The sequence below is a fragment of the Aegilops tauschii genome, chromosome 1 (genome assembly GCF_002575655.3).
Source record: "Aegilops tauschii subsp. strangulata cultivar AL8/78 chromosome 1, Aet v6.0, whole genome shotgun sequence".
NCBI classification, from domain to species: Eukaryota; Viridiplantae; Streptophyta; class Magnoliopsida; order Poales; family Poaceae; genus Aegilops; species Aegilops tauschii.
The window spans coordinates 333,144,233-333,163,724 of NC_053035.3; the positions used below are offsets into that span (position 1 = coordinate 333,144,233).

Consider the following 19,492-nt stretch of genomic DNA (forward strand, 5'->3'; position numbering starts at 1 on the left):
GTTAAAGACACTAAATCTGATGGGGCAGTCATTAACGTACGATCTTTACCAAATCAAATAAATACGGGAGTAGATCTGATTGATTTGGTAAAGATTGCAATAGCAAATATTGATATATTTTCTTGTATTAGTACTTATATCTTTCCCATCGCTGGTAAAATAGTACGTATTGATTAGTAATTAATCCGCTCTACTCGTTGCCTGCATATAAATACAGGCCGCCGACTGGTGCGATATGAGTCACGGTGAGGTGAGTAGGACGACAGTCATATGGCGATGCATCCCCAGGTTGCTTTACTCCTCACCCTCATCCTCCTCCTTGCGGCTGGAGACGGCAGCCTCGCCGTCGGCACTCCATCGGCGATCATCAGAAAGACATGCACCGCTCTTGACCGACCCGGCGGGAGCGTGGATTACGACTACTGCGTGGGCGTGCTCTCGGCCGACCCGGCGGGCGCGTCCGCCAAGGACGCACGTCAACTCGCCGTCATCGCCACCAACCTCACCGTGGCCAACATCACGTCGACGGTGCTCGTCCTCGAGGACCTCGTCAATAGCCTCAGCGACTGCCTCCGCATCTACAGGGAAATGAACAGGCCCCTGGAGGCCGCGCTCGGTGACCTCCGTGCCGGGCATGTCAAAGCGGCGAACGACAAACTGAGTCATGTCTTCGGAGAGCCCGAGCACTGCGACATGCTCTTGTTCGCGGGGAGCGCCCACAAGAACCCGATAAGCAAGGAGAACACCGACGCCGATTTGCTGACCCGACTGGGATTCGACATTACTAGCTTGATTCTTGGTTACATTCGTTAATTTCCATTTGCTCGATCGATCGCATAATTTTTTTTGCTAGTATATGTTTGTTGCCCAACGTACGTGTGCGATGTCGCGGATGGGAGCCGTACGTGGTGTGCTGCCTGTCCACGCAGTCTTTTTTTTAATGATGGAACTTGTCCATGCAGTCCCGACAATGATGTGATAGGCCCGCCTAGGTGCCCTACTACAAAATATATATGCGCGTTAATCAATACTACTCGTCCGTAATACATATGCCCGTCCGTTGCAATCAGGGACGCAGGGAGTCAGCCCCAGACTACATGGCCAGGGTCGTGGCTAGGAAGTCCTTTTATGTGCTGTAGGCATTTTTTATATTCTCACAACCATAATTACTGTAGCTAAGAAGGTTGGCCTGGGGCATGGCCCAAACCTGGCTACCCCATCTGTGTAAGTCCAACTGCAACCCCTATCTAACCCTAACCCCCTCACATGCTCAATCCCCACTTGATCCAGCCTTGATCCCCTTCCCCTCGAACCCCACTTCATGTCCCGTGCACCGCCCCAGCCTTCCAACTCCAGGGAGTTCGACTTCGGGGCCAATCCGGTGCAAACTTCTTACGAACTCTCCCCTCAACCGGTCTTCCACTAATCCTCCCCTGAATTTCAGGGGTGTCCCCCCCTTCCTCCCCAATTAAATGTTCTCATCTCAATCCGTAACAATAATTCCTTAAAATTTCCGCGTAGAAATAGCAAAGCTGGACTCGGTGACCTCCCCGCCTCCAGCTGCTCCAAGCCCGTTGCCGGCGAGCACAAGTTGTTGCCCGTCCGACGCTTCCTTACCTCCCCGGCGCCGCTCTGCGACTCCTCGCGCGCCCCCTTCGCCTCACGTGCTTTCCATGGAGGCGCCATAGCCGCCGCCCCCTTAAGCTCCTGGACTCGCGCGTCGCTGCTGCCGGATTCCGCTCACCCCCACCCCCATCTATGCGTCACCGCCGCCTCGGTGATTGCTACCTTTTGAGCATGCGTTGGTTTTCCCTTGAAAAGAAAAGGGTGATGCAGCAAAGTAACGAAAGTATTTCCCTCAGTTTTGAGAACCAATGTATCAGTCCAGTAGGAGGTTACACGCAAGTCGCCTTGTACCTGCACAAACAAATAAGAACCTTGCAACCAACGCGATAAAGGGGTTGTCAATCCCTTCATGGCCACTTGCAAAAGTGAGATCTGATAGAGATAATAAGATAAATATTTTTGATATTTTTATGATATAGATTGGAAAGTAAAGGTTGCAAAATAAACGGTGGCAGAAATAGAAAATTGATAGGAAAATAATATGATGGAAAATAGACCCGGGGGCCATAGGTTTCACTAGTGGCTTCTCTAAAAATAGCATAATCTACGGTGGGTGAACAAATTACTGTCGAGCAATTGATAGAAAAGCGCATAGTTATGAGAATATCTAGGCATGACCATGTATATAGGCATCACGTCCGCGACAAGTAGACCGAAATGATTCTGCATCTACTATTATTACTCCACACATCGACCGCTATCCAGCATGCATCTAGAGTATTAAGTTCATAAGAACAGAGTAACGCATTAGGTAAGATGACATGATGTAGAGGGGTAAACTCAAGAAATACGAGGGTGGGGGGCGCGCATACCTGCCTCGTGGCCGTCTCGTTGCTTCCTTGACATCCACTCCAAGTATTCTGGATTGCGTTTGTTCCAAAAATAACTCTCCCAAAGGTTTCATTCCGTTTGGATTCCGTTTGATATTCCTTTTCTGCGAAACACTGAAGTAGGCAAAAAACAGCAATTTGCACTGGGCCTATGATTAGTAGGTTAGTCACAAAAATAATATAAAAGTGCATAATAAAGCCCATTAAACATTCAAAACAAATAATATAATAGCATGAAACAATTAAAAGTTATAGATATGTTGAAGATGTATCAGTGATGCTGAGTTCTTGGAGGGAGCATATGCGATCGGCCGCATGACCATGATCAAAGGCCTTAAGAGATATCATTGAAGATCCCCTTGGCATTTTTTCCCATCTTTAACGTTTTCAAGATCATGTTCACGCAGACCAATCAAATGTTTTGTTTTCAACAGGATTTCTTCAAAACACACATAGGTACTGACAGTTTTCATGTGCGCTCCAAATAGGGGCTTCTACGGGTTTCCTTCTGGAAATTCCTCCGTTCCGAACGCACCACCAAACAACCATGAGACGTAAAAACGAACTTCATGAAAATGAAGCTGCTCCTATTCCCGCCCGTGTCTTTTCGCCAGGAACAGCGATCCGCGCCGAAACTCATTCTGCCCGTCTAGGAAACAGCGCCGAACACATCACACGGTTCCACGTCACCGATCCAGGGCACCCACCCTTCCACCAATCAGCGCCCACCTCCCCCTCTGTATAAACCGAACAGCACCGCTCCTCCTTTCCTCTCATCTCCTTCCAAACAAATTCCCCACATTCTTCCAGCAAACACAACCCACCAGCAAATCCACTAACCCCGATCACCAAAGTAGCGATGGCCCCCCAAGCGGAGAAGAAGCTAGTGGCGAAGAAGCCCGCGGAGGAGGAGCCCACGACGGAGAAGGCCGAGAAGGCCCCAACGGCGAAGAAGCCCAAGGCCGAGAAGCGTCTGCCGGCGGGCAAGAAGGGCAAGAAGAGCGTGGAGACATACAAGATCTACATCTTTAAGGTGCTCAAGCAGGCCCACCCCGACATCGACATCTCCTCCAAGGTCACGTCCATCATGAACTCCTTCATCAACGACATCTTCGAGAAGCTCGCCGGCGAGGCCGAAGCTCGCCCGCTACAACAAGAAGCCCACCATCACCTCCTGGGAGATCCAGACCCCCGCCCGCCTCGTCCTCCCCAACAAGCTCGCCAAGCATGCCGTCTTCGAGGGCACCAAGGCCGTCACCACGTTCACCTCCTCGTAGATTGCCATGTTTGCATTGCAGAACTGTAGCTGGCTGCTGTGTATCTAAAACTAGTGTGCTCATACCCAAGTACTCAATTTTTCCTTCTTTGGCGATGCAGGTGGTGAAGGGGCACACTTGCTCTCCTTGATGAAATCCAAAAGGATCTCCTTCAGGTCTTTGAATCTTGTGAAGCAAGCATTGTATCATGATAGCATTAATTTAACTTCACGCATAATATCCTTGTTTTCTAGTCCCCATGGATTTTTCTTTCCTGCATCACTTTCACTTGGATTGGAGATGTACAATTGGAGGGTATGTGCAAGCCAGACGTATTCTTAACTCCATAATTGTGAACCAAATTATGAAAAGGGTTCCTTTGTAACCAAGGCGAGGGCTTCTTTGGGATAGAGTCCTCTAATGCCTTGAAACCTGAGTGAATTATCGCCATCTTCAAGGTCCTGGATGAGATGGGGGCAATGGAGATGCTGGCCAGAGTCTCTCGGTCAAACTCCGGTGCTTGAGCTTTTACGGGGTTCCCCGATTCTTCCTCCAAGGTAACATCCTCCATCAACTCCCTCTCAATATCCTCCTTCAACTTTTGAGCATCATCTTCAACTTCGTTGGAGGAGGAAGAAGACATGATGAACTTGACCTCGAAACCCTTGCAGAAAATAGCTCAAAACGAAAAACAAGAGGAAAACTTGCGATACAAAGGTCAGATCGTCCTCAGGATTTTATAGGATTTTTTACTTTGCAGGGCAAGCATACAAGAAGAAAACGGAGAGTCGAGAGGGTGGGGGGGATAGCCCCCACATGGACAGGCGACACGGCGGCGGGGGGGGGGGGGGGGCAGGGTTCCATGCTGGCCTCTCGGGCACCGCCTCGTCTGTTTCTTTTTCCCCAAAATCATTAAATATTCCAAAACTAACAAAAACATTTTATGGAATTTTTGGAGTCGCTTTACTTACCGTATCATATACCTATTCCTTTTGGAGTCTTCCGAAAGGTTTCTTCTATGTATTCTTCCGGTGTAATTACTTGAATAACATCGGAATCAATGTTAATGGGATTACCTGCAATATAATGTTTAAGTCTTTGCCCATTAACTATCTTGGATTTATTTCCTTCAACATTATTTATCATTTTTTAGCCATCAACGTTATTTAACTTGATAGCTCCAGAATGGAAAACTTTTTCAATGCCATATGGGCCTTCCCATTTAGAAATTGCGAGAAATTTGAAAATTAGTGAACCATTTCAATTTTGTGAACATTATTCAAATATGTGATTTTTTTGAATTAGTGAACATTTCATTTTTTTCCTGCTTTTTTAACCTGTGAACATTTTTTCTATCTGCGAACTATTTTTTTAAATTATTGAACCTTTTCCAAATATGCCAACATTTTTAAATCCACAAACATTTTTTGAAATGGCAATCAGTTTTCATATTCGTGATTTTTTTGAATTAACAATTTTTTAATACATGAACTTTTTGAATCCACGAACAATTTTCAAATATACAGAAATTTTTGAATTTGTGAACATATTTTCAATCTACAATCTTTTCTATTTTGCGTGAATTTTTAAATTTATGAATGTTTTTATGTTCACAAACATTTTTTGAATTCATGATTTTTTTTAGTTTGCCTTTTCCCGAATCCACCAATATGTTTTGAATTCGCGAACATTTTTATGATTTTTTTCATTTTTAATAAAACCGGTAAATCCATGAGAGAAAACCAGGGAAAAGAAAAGATAAACCGGTGAAAGAAGGTTAAAAAGGAAGAATGTTCCCAAATTACGAAAGGACCAAAAGAGTAAAAACCAAAGTGAAAAAACCAGAGATTTTTTTTTTAGCGAGCGGTGCGAGGCTTGTGTGCTCGCTCGTGTGCGAGCGGCGCTCTACCTCGTGGCTGCCTGTAGCGATACATAGCGCTGCCCGTCAGAAATCCAAAACCATTCTCGCGGTCGCGCGCTCCGTAATCAGCGCGCGGTTCCGGCCTTTCCGTTCCCGCCCGTGTCTTTTCGCCAGGAACAGCGATCCGCGCCGAAACGCATCCCGCCCGTCCACAGAAAACAGCGCCGAACGCATCGCAAGGTTCCACGTCACCGATCCGGGGCACCCACCCTTCCACCAATCAGCGCGCACCTCCCCCTCTGTATAAACCCAGCAGCACCGCTCCTCCTTTCCCCAATATCTCCTTCCAAACAAATTCCCCACCTTCTTCCAGCACGCACAACCCACCAAGGCGGAGAATCCTCCACACCAAATCAGCCTCAGCATCGATGGCCCCCAAGGCGGAGAAGAAGCCGGCGGCGAAGAAGCCCGCGGAGGAGGAGCCGACGACTGAGAAGGCCGAGAAGGCCCCGGCGGCGAAGAAGCCCAAGGCCGAGAAGCGGCTGCCGGCGGGCAAGGCCGCCTCCAAGGAGGGCGGCGAGAAGAGGGGCCGGAAGAAGGGCAAGAAGAGCGTGGAGACGTACAAGATCTACATCTTCAAGGTGCTCAAGCAGGTCCACCCCGACATCGGCATCTCCTCCAAGGCCATGTCCATCATGAACTCCTTCATCAACGACATCTTCGAGAAGCTCGCCGGCGAGGCCGCCAAGCTCGCCCGCTACAACAAGAAGCCCACCATCACTTCCCGGGAGATCCAGACCTCCGTCCGCCTCGTCCTCCCCGGCGAGCTCGCCAAGCACGCCGTCTCCGAGGGCACCAAGGCCGTCACCAAATTCACCTCCTCTTAGATTGCGCTGCCTGTATCTGCAACTAGAAGTAGCGTTAGTGCTGGCTGGAAATCGCTGAATGATTGCGAATGCTTTGTTGGCTCGTTGGTTGTAAGAAGTGAATTCATGCTGCTTTTGGCAAACTAAGATCTCGAAAGTAATATGATCCATTTCTGCTACCGCGTTACTAATTTCTGCTGTGATTTGATTGTTATTAGGTGGTTGCACCAATCTGCCATAAAAATTTCCAGATTGATAACCTGCTATCATTAGATTTTGTTTCTCATTAGGTGCAGAACTAAGTATATTTGTGCCTTGTGCGTGCTACAAAAGGGAATCTGAAGGCTTGGTTTAATTGCATTCTGTCACTGAGTATCCTCAGCATTGCTGCTGTGATGGATCATTAATGTTGCAAGGAAGAATAAGAGCAAGGCAATGGGTTGCTTGCTGTTTCTTGTTCTTGTTTTGGTAGTTGTTAACGTTGCTTATCCAGCCGTACCAATTATTATCAGTCAACTGGTCAGGCTGGAGCTGCCTGGTGTTACTCTGAACATGTAAGTGTCAGACAATTAGGCTTGCTGGAAGGCGGTCCTTGAACAGTTAGACGTATTTTATGCGCATTTGGTGTTTCCATGCGAGCAATGGTCCTGTGGCTGTAGCTTCTGACCTGCTAGTACCATGTACTCAACAGAATGAGCTATTATGTATAGTGTTGGATTTGTGATATCTGCGGCGATCTGAATCTGGGCACCTGCGTGTTTTCTAATAGCCCTGATTATTTTTTTTGTTAACGGCGGCAATTTTTATAGCTCTGTTTTTATTTGATAGCAACCTTGGTCAGCATGTTTATTTGATAATTTGACAAATATATCTTTTCTTCGGTTTGTGTTGGCAAGTTAAGCATGGACCATTTAGACAATTCAACAATATGACTGATTCTCATCTCCACGTCAATGCTAGGAGGAGAAAAACTACATTCAGAGGTTACGGAATGGCAATGGGTGGGTTACCTCCCAGGAGCAGAAGACTTGCGTGGTTAGTGATCACTTCAGTGCCATGATGAACAAGTGCCCCATGATAGAAGTACATCAAGGAAATTAGGGTAAGTTCATGGCGCAACAGATAAACTTTACAGATCATCTCCATCTCCCGTGGCATTTTAAGAGCAATACCACCAACACCATCAACTGTGCAGCTTTGAAGGGATTTGAAACACATGTAGTTTAAATTCACTGTCCATCACATGGGATTGGAGCCAATAAGTGTTGGTGCATCAGCAGTTTAGCTCCCATAACCAGTATGCAGGTTTAGGGACAGATCATGTCAATATCGAAGTACTTAATTCTTTCAGAATCTAGCTTCGAAAAAGACCCCAGCAAACAAACAAACAAACCATGGAGCCTCTAGGTAACCAAATCTGCAGCCTGCCAAAACACGGAGCTTCTAGGTAAGCAAATGTGCAGGGAGCTACAAGATCCTGATTGGTCGGAGCAGAGCGCTCCATCCTTGTCCGGTTGGACATGCCTTTTTTCTTCACCACAGGTACATAACTTTCCTGAAATCCCTACAGAAGTCCCTACATAATTAAATATCACTGATGTAAGTTGTCACTCGGCACCTTAAACATTTAGGTTGTAGTAAAGGACACACACGCTGATAAACTATTGTAGGGAAAGTGCATATATCAAATGCCTCTGCTACTCTGCACCTGCTTATCAAGAACAAGAGCTCTCCTTATAAAGGTCAAAAGATTCAGTTACCAAAATAAAATAAATAAATGTTTTGTTTTCTACGGATTTCAGGTATCAAATTAAGATTTATACCGGTTTAAACATCCAAACAACAACTCCTCTCCTGTGGCCTTTATGACTAGCTGATACTTATTGCAAAGATATTGCAAGTTCGGCAGTTGCTGTCCATTTCTTGCTAGAAGCTGGTTCCTATTCAAAAGTGGTGATCTGGACTCTCATTTTTATGCATCGTTGGTGAATCTTGTCTAGCAATGGTCTGCTGGCTGTAGTTGCTGACTTGGTGTGCCAGTATCATGGACCAGTAATACTTGACTCTTGTTTGTAGAGTTTGGATTTCAAATGGAATGTGAAATGTCTGTACTTAACTGAAGGAATTGAAACTTCTGTGACCTGCCACCGCAGTATGTATAGTTTTGAATTTGGGATAGCAGTAGCGAACTGAATCTGTTCACCTAGCACTTCCGAAATTCTGAACAACTAGCACACCTGTTAACCGTGGCAACTTTTGTAGCCATCTTTGCGGCAAAAGATATCGAGCATTTTTTTTACGATAATCGTGCTAAGATCTCATATCCATGATCTCGATTTAGCTTGGGAAGCAACATATGCACAGTATTTTAGAGAATTGAATTTGATTATGCATCTGCCTATTAACACTTCTGCTTCGGTACACCCCCTTTAAACACATCGATGGTTGAGATTAGCATATACTCCTTCGCCATTAGGGGCGCGATTGTCTTAATAAAAAAAGCCGCGGCATGCCAGGCCGATGCCCGCCCCGCCGTGTGCGTACGAATACGCGCCGAGCCGTTGGGATGGCTGAGCCGCGGGGGCGACGCGGCTTACATACGAGCCGAGCTGAGCCGCCGGGGTGACGTGTGGGCCCACTATGTCAGCCCGAGGGCGAGTTTTTTTCTCTGCGGGCGTGCTTTTTTTAAAAAAGTGCGTTGACCGGTGTGGACGTGCGTGTGGACACGGCGCGGACGCCCGTGTGATCGTGCATTAACGGCCCTGCCATGCATGGCTGCAGTAACTGCGGCATGCATGCAGGCGCCGCGAGCGACCGCCCGCCGGCCTCGGCTGCCGCGTTTGACGCGACCGCCCTCTGCCGCCGCGCCTTCCGCCTCGGGCCGCCCGTGTTCCTCCTCGTGCCGTGTGCCACCGATGCATCTTCTGCCTCGACCGCCTGCCTGACGCCGCCGACTTCTTGGGCCGCCCGCCTGCCGCCCTCGTCTGTCGCGCTTGCCGCTGCCGCGCGTGTCGCGACCTACCGCCTGCCACTGGCGGCTTCTTGGGCCGCCCGCCTGCCGCCCTCGTCTGTCGCGCTTGCCGCTGCCGCGACCGACCGCCTGCCCCCCGCCGCCCGCCTCGAGCCGCCCGTCCTCCTCCTCGTGCCGCGCGCCACCGACGCCTCGCCTGCCGCCCACCGCCCGCATTAATGCGGCCGCGCCCCAGCCCCGTTCCCCGCCGGCTATATAACCCCCCCGCCTCGGCCTTCTCCACTCCACACCGCGGCGTTCTCCCCCTCTCCCGCCCTCCTCCTCTCCACCCCAACCATGCCATGTCGTCGAGTGACTCCTCCGACGAGGGCGCGGCGCCGGGCGGCGTCTGGCCGTCGAGCCTGTCCCTCGGCCAGACACAGGATCTGGCCCGGTTCAGGCTGCTCGTGCCGCCGGCTTCCAAGGTGCCCGACCCGTGGAGGATCGGGGCCGACGACATCCCCGCCCTCGGCCCGTCGGCGACAAGGGAGGAGCTCCGCGCGTTCCCCGCCGGCTGCTTCAACAGGAGGGCCCGCCACGGCTTTTGGCGCGGCAAGAACTTCGACACGGTGGTCGGGGCGTTCAGACACGCCGCGGCCGGTCTACCTGTCGGGGACATCACCAGCGAGGACGGTTCTTCCCGCCGCCATCGTCCCACCATCGGAGGAGCCAGCCCGTCCCGCCCCTGTGATGCCTTCCCTGCCCCCGCCCCGCCTGCCCCAGCCCCGGTATAGGTGCTACAATGTGGCATGCATGAAATAACACCCAGTTTTGCCAGCGAGTGGGCATGCCCAATGTAGGCCCCCAGGCAAGACTGGAATGAATTCAGACACTAAACGCTTGTTGTTTCACGACCGGTCACTGTTTTAGGGGTTTTTCGTCGAGAAAACCCTAGGAAATTTGTACGGTGTCGAAAAATGATACAAACTTGCACGCATCATGCCCCTCGTGATGCAGGTGTGTGGAAAAAGTTTGGGGTCATCTGGCGGAGTCAGAAAAAAAAACACTTCGGACTTGCCCTCCTTCATATCCGATCAGTGCTGGTTGTACAGGTGCTACAAGGTGGCATGCATGAAATGACACCCAATTTTGCCAGCGAGTAGGCATGCCCAACGTGGCCCCCCAGGAAAGACTGGAACAAATTCGAACACCAAACACACGTTGTGTCATGCTACTTCTTGAGCTTGCATTGATTTTTCCCTTGAAAAGGAAAGGGTGATGCAGCAAAGTAGAGATAAGTATTTCTGAAAGCACAAGTGCTCCCTGGGTGGTTTTGGTAATTAATGTCAACATATCTCTTGTTGGACTAATGCCTTATCTAGAATATTTCAGATAAGTTCAACAGATGGAGTGGCGTGGACAAGAGGATGTGGAACCCCTTCAAGGTGCTAAGCACAAAGGATTGACTCAAGCTCAAAAGCTCAAGACTCTACATTTTACTTTTAGTGATCCAAGATCACATTGAGTCCATAGGAAAGCCAATACTATTAAAAGGGGATGAGGTGTTGCTTAATGGCTTGCTTGCTCAAAGTGCTTAGTGATATGCTCCAAAAACCCTCAACCACTTTCTCATATCCACATATTGAAGGAAATATGCCCTAGATCCTTATTTCATGATAAATGTTTATTATTCATGCTAGAATTGTATTAACCGGAAACATAATACATGTGTGAATACATAGACAAACAAAGTGTCACTAGTATGCCTCTACTTGACTAGCTCGTTAATTAAAGATGGTTATGTTTTCTAACCATAGACATGAGTTGTCATTTGATTAACGAGATCACTTCATAAGGGGAATGATGTGATTGACTTGACCCATTCCGTTAGCTTAGCACTTGATCGTTTAGTATGTTGCTACTGCTTTCTTCATGACTTATACATGTTCCTATGACTATGAGATTATGCAACTCCCGTTTATCGGAGGAACACTTTGTGTGCTACCAAACGTCACAACGTAACTGGGTGATTATAATGGTGCTCTACAGGTGTCTCCAAAGGTACTTGTTGAGTTGGCGTATTTCGAGATTAGGATTTGGCACTCCGATTGTCGGAGAGGTATCTCTGGGCCCACTCGGTAATGCACATCACTATAAGCCTTGCAAGCAGTGTAACTAATGATTTAGTTGCGGGATGATACATTACGGAAGGAGTAAAGAGACTTGCCGGTAACGAGATTCAACTAGGTATTGAGATACGGACGATCGAATCTCGGGCAAGTAACATACCGATGACAAAGGGAATTATGTTGTTATGCGGTTTGACCGATAAAGATCTTCGTAGAATATGTGGGAGCCAATATGAGCATCCAGGTTCCGCTATTGGTTATTGACCGGAGACGTGTCTCGGTCATGTCTACATAGTTCTCGAACCCGTAGGGTCCGCACGCTTAAAGTTCGGTGACGATCGATATTATGAGTTTTTGTGTTTTGATGTACTGAAGGTAGTTCGGAGTCCCAGATATGATCACGGACATGACGAGGAGTCTCGAAATGGTCGAGACGTAAAGATCGATATATTGGACGACTATGTTCGGACACCGGAAATGTTTCGGGAGGTGTCGGACATTTACCGGAGTACCGGGGGGTTACCGGAACCCCCCGGGGAGTATATTGGGCCTAATGGGCCTTAGTGGGAGAAGAGGAGGGGCGGCCAGGGCAGCCGCGCGCCCCCTCCGCCTCTAGTCCGAATTGGACAAGGAGGGGGGGGGGGCGCCCCCCTTTTTCCTTCTCCTCCTCTCTCCCTTCTTTCCCTTCTCCTACTCCAACAAGGAAAAGGAGGAGTCCTACTCCCGATGGGAGTAGGACTCCCCTCTTGGCGCGCCCTCCTTTGCCGGCCGCCTCTCCCCCCTTGCTCCTTTATATATGGGGGCAGGGGGCACCTCTAGACACACAAGTTGATCTGTTGATCTCTCCCAGCCGTGTGCGGTGCCCCCCTCCACCATATTCCACCTCGGTCATATCGTAGCAGTGCTTAGGGGAAGCCCTGCGTCGGTAGCAACATCATCACCGTCATCACGTTGTCGTGCGGACGAAACTCTCCCGTGAAGCTCTGCTGGATCGGAGTTCGCGGGATGTCATCGAGCTGAACGTGTGCTGAACTCGGAGATGCCATACGTTCGGTACTTGGATCGGTCGGATCGTGAAGACGTACAACTACATCAACTGCGTTGTGCTAACGCTTCCGCTTTCGGTCTACGAGGGTACATGGACACACTCTCCCCTCTCGTTGCTATGCATCACCATGATCTTGCGTGTGCGTAGGATTTTTTTTGAAATTACTATGTTCCCCAATAGTGGCATCCGAGCCTGGTTTTATGCGTAGATGTTATATGCACGAGTAGCACACAAGTGAGTTGTGGGCGATACAAGTCATACTGCTTACTAGCATGTCATACTTTGGTTCGGCGGTATTGTTGGATGAAGCGGCCCGGACCGACATTACGCGTACGCTTACGCGAGACTGGTTCTACCGACGTGCTTTGCACACAGGTGGCTGGCGAGTGTCAGTTTCTCCAACTTTAGTTGAACCGAGTGTGACTACGCCCGGTCCTTGAGAAGGTTAAAACAACACTAACTTGACGAACTATCGTTGTGGTTTTGATGCGTAGGTAAGAACGGTTCTTGCTCAGCCCGTAGCAGCCACGTAAAACTTGCAACAACGAAGTAGAGGACGTCTAACTTGTTTTTGCAGGGCATGTTGTGATGTGATATGGTCAAGACATGATGCTATATTTTATTGTATGAGATGATCATGTTTTGTAACTGAGTAATCGACAACTGGCAGGAGCCATATGGTTGTCGCTTTATTGTATGCAATGCAATCGCCCTGTAATGCTTTACTTTATCACTAAGCGGTAGCGATAGTCGTAGAAGCAATAGTTGGCGAGACGACAACGATGCTACGATGGAGATCAAGGTGTCGCGCCGGTGACGATGGTGATCACGACGGTGCTTCGGAGATGGAGATCACAAGCACAAGATGATGATGGCCATATCATATCACTTATATTGATTGCATGTGTTGTTTATCTTTTGTGCATCTTATTTTGCTTAGATCGACGGTAGCATTATGAGATGATCTCTCACTAAATTTCAAGGTATAAGTGTTCTCCCTAAGTATGCACCGTTGCGAAAGTTCTTCGTGCTGAGACACCACGTGATGATCGGGTGTGATAAGCTCTACGTTCAAATACAACGGGTGCAAGACAGTTTTGCACACGCGGAATACTCAGGTTAAACTTGACGAGCCTAGCATATGCAGATATGGCCTCGGAACACTGAGACCGAAAGGTCGAGCGTGAATCATATACAAGATATGATCAACATAGTGATGTTCACCATTGAAAACTACTCCATCTCACGTGATGATCGGACATGGTTTAGTTGATATGGATCACGTGATCACTTAGATGATTAGAGGGATGTCTATCTAAGTGGGAGTTCTTTAATAATTTGATTAACTGAACTTTAATTTATCATGAACTTAGTACCTGATAGTATTTTGCATGTCTATGTTGTTGTAGATAGATGGCCTGTGCTGTTGTTCCATTGAATTTTAATGCGTTCCTTGAGAAAGCAAAGTTGAAAGATGATGGTAGCAATTACACGGACTGGGTCCGTAACTTGAGGATTATCCTCATTGCTGCACAGAAGAATTACTTTCTGGAAGCACCACTAAGTGCCAAACCTGCTGCAGGAGCTGAACTAGATGTTATGAACGTCTGGCAAAGCAAAGCTGATGACTACTCGATAGTTCAGTGTGCCATGCTTTACGGCTTAGAACCGGGACTTCAACGACGTTTTGAACGTCATGGAGCATATGAGATGTTCCAGGAGTTGAAGTTAATATTTCAAGCATATGCCCGGATTGAGAGATATGAAGTCTCCAATAAGTTCTACAGCTGCAAGATGCAGGAGAATAGTTCTGTCAGTGAACATATACTCAAAATGTCTGGGTATAATAATCACTTGATTCAACTAGGAGTTAATCTTCCTGATGATAGTGTTATTGACAGAATTCTTCAATCGTTGCCACCAAGCTACAAGAGCTTCGTGATGAACTATAATATGCAAGGGATAGATAAGACAATTCCCGAGCTCTTCGCGATGCTAAAGGCTGCGGAGGTAGAAATCAAGAAGGAGCATCAAGTGTTGATGGTCAACAAGACCATGATCAGTAATGCTGAAACGCACAGTACAAATGGAGGATTTATAACAGAGTAGCAATCACACACTTATTACATCGAGTTTCTCAAAAGAGAAATAAGTATGATAAATATGGCTTAAGGCCATCTAATACGATAACAGCGGAAGACTTGGAAGATAAGTGAGTCCATCAACTCCAATGGCATCACTGAGTATAAGACCACGACCTAAGGCACCTTACTCGTCGTCTGAAAAGTCTGCAACATAAAATGTTGCAGCCCGAAAACGGGTCAGCACATGGTATATGCTGGCAATGTAACACATAGAGAGTAATGAACATAATAATGCTATACTACATGCATATATGGCTGGTAGAAGGCTCTATGGTTACAGTTTTTGCGAAAAGCCAATTTTTCCCTACTGCAAAGGAATAAATTTTGTTTAACTATCATGGTGGTTGTTAAACATTGAGAATGGTTGACAGCATTCTCAATCCCAATTAAGTATCATCATTAACCCAACAAAATTAATTAAAGTAACATGGTGATGAGATTCACATGATAATCCAAGTACTAGATACTCAAGATGTCCATAACCGGGGACACGACTAACCATGATTAGTTTGTACACTCTGCAGAGGTTTGTGCACTTTTCCCCACAAGACTCGATCGCCTCCGCTTGATTCTCGCACTACATGATGTTTGAGAAACGGATGACCGAGACACAGTCTTTCAGAAACAATAACTCTTTACTCCGGGTGGACAGTTACACCTACTTTCCCCTACATCTGCTAGCCCACCTCTTCAAGAGATCATGTAACCTACTCAACTATGCTAGAGCCCATAATAGCTTGTGGCTGCACACGGAAGTTTCTAGCATGAATAATCTTATGATCCCTTTGAGCCTGGGTGGCGGTCCTTAGAAAAACAGGCAACACTAGGTTCTCCAGGTGCCTCAATCCACCCAGATGTGAGTTTTAGTTGCCACCTTAAGTAAACCATTAATTAACAATCTCACATCTGTCGTGAATATCTCTCAAACCCAATCCACGTCTACTAGCATAGCATAGCGATATAAGCAACGTAGAAGTAACTCCCAAGGGTTTGATAATAAACAGGTAATAGGTACTACCTCAACTACATCCCAATACCCACAATTTGATTAGATCCTAACCATGCAATGTTTGAGGGTTGGTCTAATGCAATAAAACTGGGTAGTAAAAAGGTATGATCAAAGTGTTACTTGCCTTGCTGATGATCTATGAAACTTAGCGATTCGAAGTAGCAAGCGGCGCACTCTGGGTACTCTATCGCAAACAAACAAGCATACAATAAGCACTCATCAAATGCACAGGTAAAACTCAAATAACGATCTAACCAGAAAGTTCAACTTAAGAACTCCGGTTTGCAAAAAGAATCAAATCAAACAAAGCAACGAAAGTCAAATGACGAAAGAAACAAGCTTCGTTTACTAATCTGGATCTAGGTCAAATTTTACATTAGCAAAAACTTGTTTGAGTGGATTAAACGGAAAGAGAATTTCGAGAATAAACTCTATGCGCTTGAATCGCCTGATTCCGATAAACGAGCGAAAAGATAAACGAAAACGAAAATCTGATCAGAAATCGCGATCTGGAATAATCGCGGAAAATCCAACGAAAAAGAAATCTGACGAACAGTTAAACGAACGGACGTTTGTTAACAACGTCTAACCGACGAACACGTTCGTTAAAACGAACGGGTCGGTGAACGTTCACTAATTAAATAAACCGAAAAGAAATAAACCGATCTATATAAAAAAACTAGGGTTTCGAAAAAAAATAAACCGAGGTGGGTTTAAAAAAAAACCGGACGGCGAACGGCGGCGGCTCGGCTAACCTCCGGCGAGGCTCGGGACGGGGCTCCGGCGGGTCGGGCGAGGGCGGCGAGGGGCTGCGGGGCTGCGGGCGTCGAAGGGCGACGAGGGCGGCGGCGTACGGCGTCGGGGCGGCGAGCTCCTCGGGCGGCGGCGTCTCCTCGGGCGGCGGCGGCTGCGGGTCGGGGCGGAGACAGGGTGAGGAGAGGGCGGCGGGGCTGGGGTATATAAGGAGGGGGGGTGCCGTGGGGGAGGGGGCAAGGCGGCGGGCGGCGGCCGTGCTCGAGCGGGACTCGGGCGGCGACGGCGCTGTCGTGCCCGAGAGGGAGACGGGGCGCGGGGCAGCTGGGCCGTCGGCTGGGCTTCGGCCCAGTCGGCGCGCTCGGCGTTTTTTTTAAATAATTCCGACGGATCTAAAAAAAATCATAGAAAAAATAAATAAAAATCCAAAAATGCTAAAACAAGTTTTCGCCATCTAATTAAAATAATTAGAACAAGATGAACATTTTTCTTGGCCCAAAATGCAGTTTTGAAAACGTGCAATTTTTCTAATGCATTTAAAATTGCAAATAAAATCCGAATAAAATCAAATATTTGATTTTAATATTTTTCCTCCAATATTTCAATTATTTTGGAGAAGTCATATTTTCTCCTCTCATTTATTTTAATATGAAAATATTTTTCGGAGAGAAAAATAATTAAAACCAAAAATCCTCGTTTTATTATTTGATAAAAATCAAATATGAAAACCGGGAAAAATCCCCAACTCTCTCCGAGGGTCCTTGAGTTGCTTAGGATTTTCGAGGATTTGCCAGAATGCAATAAAATATGCTATGCAATGATGATCTAATGTATAACATTCCAAATTGAAAATTTGGGATGTTACATTTGGGTTGAATACTCTACCCTCGAAAACTGTTGCGATCCCCTATACTTGTGGGTTATCAAGACTATTTTCTGGCGCCGTTGCCGGGGAGCATAGCTCTATTCTTTGAGTCACTTGGGATTTATATCTGCTGGTCACTATGAGGAACTTGAAAGACGAGAAAACAAAAATTTATCCCTCAACTATGAGGGGAGGTAAGGAACTGCCATCTAGCTCTGCACTTGATTCACCTTCTGTTTTGAGTAAGCCTGCGACACCTAAACCTGCTTCTGCTATTAATTCTGATATGTCGCATGTTATTGATGATGCCACTTCTGCTATGCATGATACTTATGATGAAACTACTTCTATGCTTGATACTACTGTGACACTTGGTGAATTTCTTGATGAACAACTTGCTAGGGCTAGAGAGAATGAAATTATTGAAACTGATAATATTGATGAAAGTGATGATGAAGACTCTCCCAATAAATATTAATTGCTTGTTGTGCCTGAGGGCTATGTTATGGATGAAGAAACTGCTAGAGACTTTCTGGCTTGCAATGATAGAAGTGATCTTAAGAAATTATTAGCTAAGCTTAAACAAAAAACTCTGAATGCTAGAATGAAATATAATCCTGCTTATGCTACTTCACCTATCTTTGTTACTGATAAGGATTATGAATTCTCTATTGATCCTGATATAATTACTTTGGTTGAGTCTGATCCTTTTTATGGCTATGAATCTGAAACTGTTGTGGCACATCTTACTAAATTAAATGATATAGCCACCCTGTTCACTAATGATGAGAGAACTCGCTACTTTTATATCCTTAAAATATTTCCGTTCTCATTAAAGGGCGATGCTAAGACATGGTTTAATTCTCTTGATCCTGGTTGTGTGCGTAGTCCCCAGGATATGATTTATTACTTCTCTGCTAAATATTTCCCTGCTCATAAGAAACAAACTGCTTTAAGGGAAATATATAATTTTGTGCAAATTGAAGAAGAGAGTCTCCCACAAGCTTGGGGGAGGCTTCTCCAATTACTTAATGCTCTGCCTGATCATCCTCTTAAGAAAAATGAAATACTTGATATCTTTTATAATGGACTAACCGATGCTTCCAGAGACCACCTGGATAGTTGTGCTGGTTCTGTTTTCAGGGAAAGAACACCAGATGAAGCTGAAATTCTATTGAATAATATGTTGACAAATGAAAATAATTGGACACTTCCTGAACCAACTCCTAAGCCAACTCCGAAGAAGAGGGGTTTTCTATTTCTTAGTCCTGAAGATATGCAAGAGGCAAAGAAATCTATGAAAGAAAAAGGTATAAAAGCTGAAGATGTTAAGAATTTACCTCCTATTGAAGAAATACATGGTCTTAATTTACCGCATGTTGAAGAAATATATGATCTTAATCCATTACCTATTGAAGAAACTCATGATAACCCGACACAGGTAGTAAAGGTAAATTCTCTCTATAGATTTGATGAAGGTGATATTCCTCACTATAAGTCTGCTAGACAATGCTTAGATGAGTTTGACAATTTTATTGTCAAGCAAGAAAATTTTAATGCTTATTTTGGTAGACAATTAAAACAAAATGCTTATATGATTGAACACTTGGGTGATTATATGTCTAGAGTTAAAGGTGAACTTAAACTCATTAGTAAACATGCTTCTATGGTTACCACTCAAGTAGAACAAGTACTTAAAGCTCAGAATGATTTGCTCAATGAATTGAATAGTAATAATAATGATTATGCTATTAGAGTGGCTATTAGAACTGGTAAAATGACTCAAGAACCTTTGTATCCTGAAGGCCATCCTAAGAGAGTTGAGCAGGATTCTCAGAGAAATAATATAGATGCACCTAGTCCTTCTAAAAAGAAGAAAAAGAAAAATGATAGGACTTTGCATGCTTCTAGTGAACCTATTGCTGAACCACCTGAGAATCCAAATGATATCTCTATTTCTGATGCTGAAACACAATCTGGTGATGAACATGAACCTAATGATAATGTTAATGATGATGTTCATGTCGATGCTCAACCTAGCAATGATAATGATGTAGAAATTGAACCTGTTGTTGATCTTGATAACCCACAATCAAAGAATCAACGTTATGATAAGAGAGATTTTGTTGCTAGGAAGCACGGTAAAGAAAGGGAG

The 19,492-nt window shown here is 46.1% G+C and overlaps 2 protein-coding genes and 1 pseudogene across 2 annotated transcripts; all 3 read left to right on the forward strand.

The window, feature by feature from the left end:
• The first annotated feature begins 259 nt into the window (after positions 1 to 259).
• On the forward strand, positions 260 to 875 carry LOC109771505 (putative invertase inhibitor). Its single transcript, XM_020330201.2, has one exon. It carries the CDS (start codon positions 271 to 273, stop codon positions 811 to 813), a length of 543 nt encoding a protein of 180 aa, XP_020185790.2. The 5' UTR covers positions 260 to 270; the 3' UTR covers positions 814 to 875.
• Positions 876 to 3,302: 2,427 nt separating this feature from the next.
• On the forward strand, positions 3,303 to 3,733 carry LOC109771503 (histone H2B.6-like; annotated as a pseudogene).
• Positions 3,734 to 5,908: 2,175 nt separating this feature from the next.
• LOC141020553 (histone H2B.1-like) lies at positions 5,909 to 6,618 on the forward strand. Its single transcript, XM_073497463.1, has one exon. The coding sequence runs from the start codon at positions 6,002 to 6,004 to the stop codon at positions 6,458 to 6,460; it is 459 nt and encodes a 152-aa protein (XP_073353564.1). The 5' UTR covers positions 5,909 to 6,001; the 3' UTR covers positions 6,461 to 6,618.
• Positions 6,619 to 19,492: the final 12,874 nt, after the last annotated feature.

What these genes read in the sequence shown, in the direction of transcription:
- LOC109771505 (XM_020330201.2), top strand. Translation starts at nt 271, where the DNA reads ATGGCGATGCATCCCCAGGTTGCTTTACTCCTCACCCTCATCCTCCTC.
- LOC141020553 (XM_073497463.1), top strand. Translation starts at nt 6,002, where the DNA reads ATGGCCCCCAAGGCGGAGAAGAAGCCGGCGGCGAAGAAGCCCGCGGAG.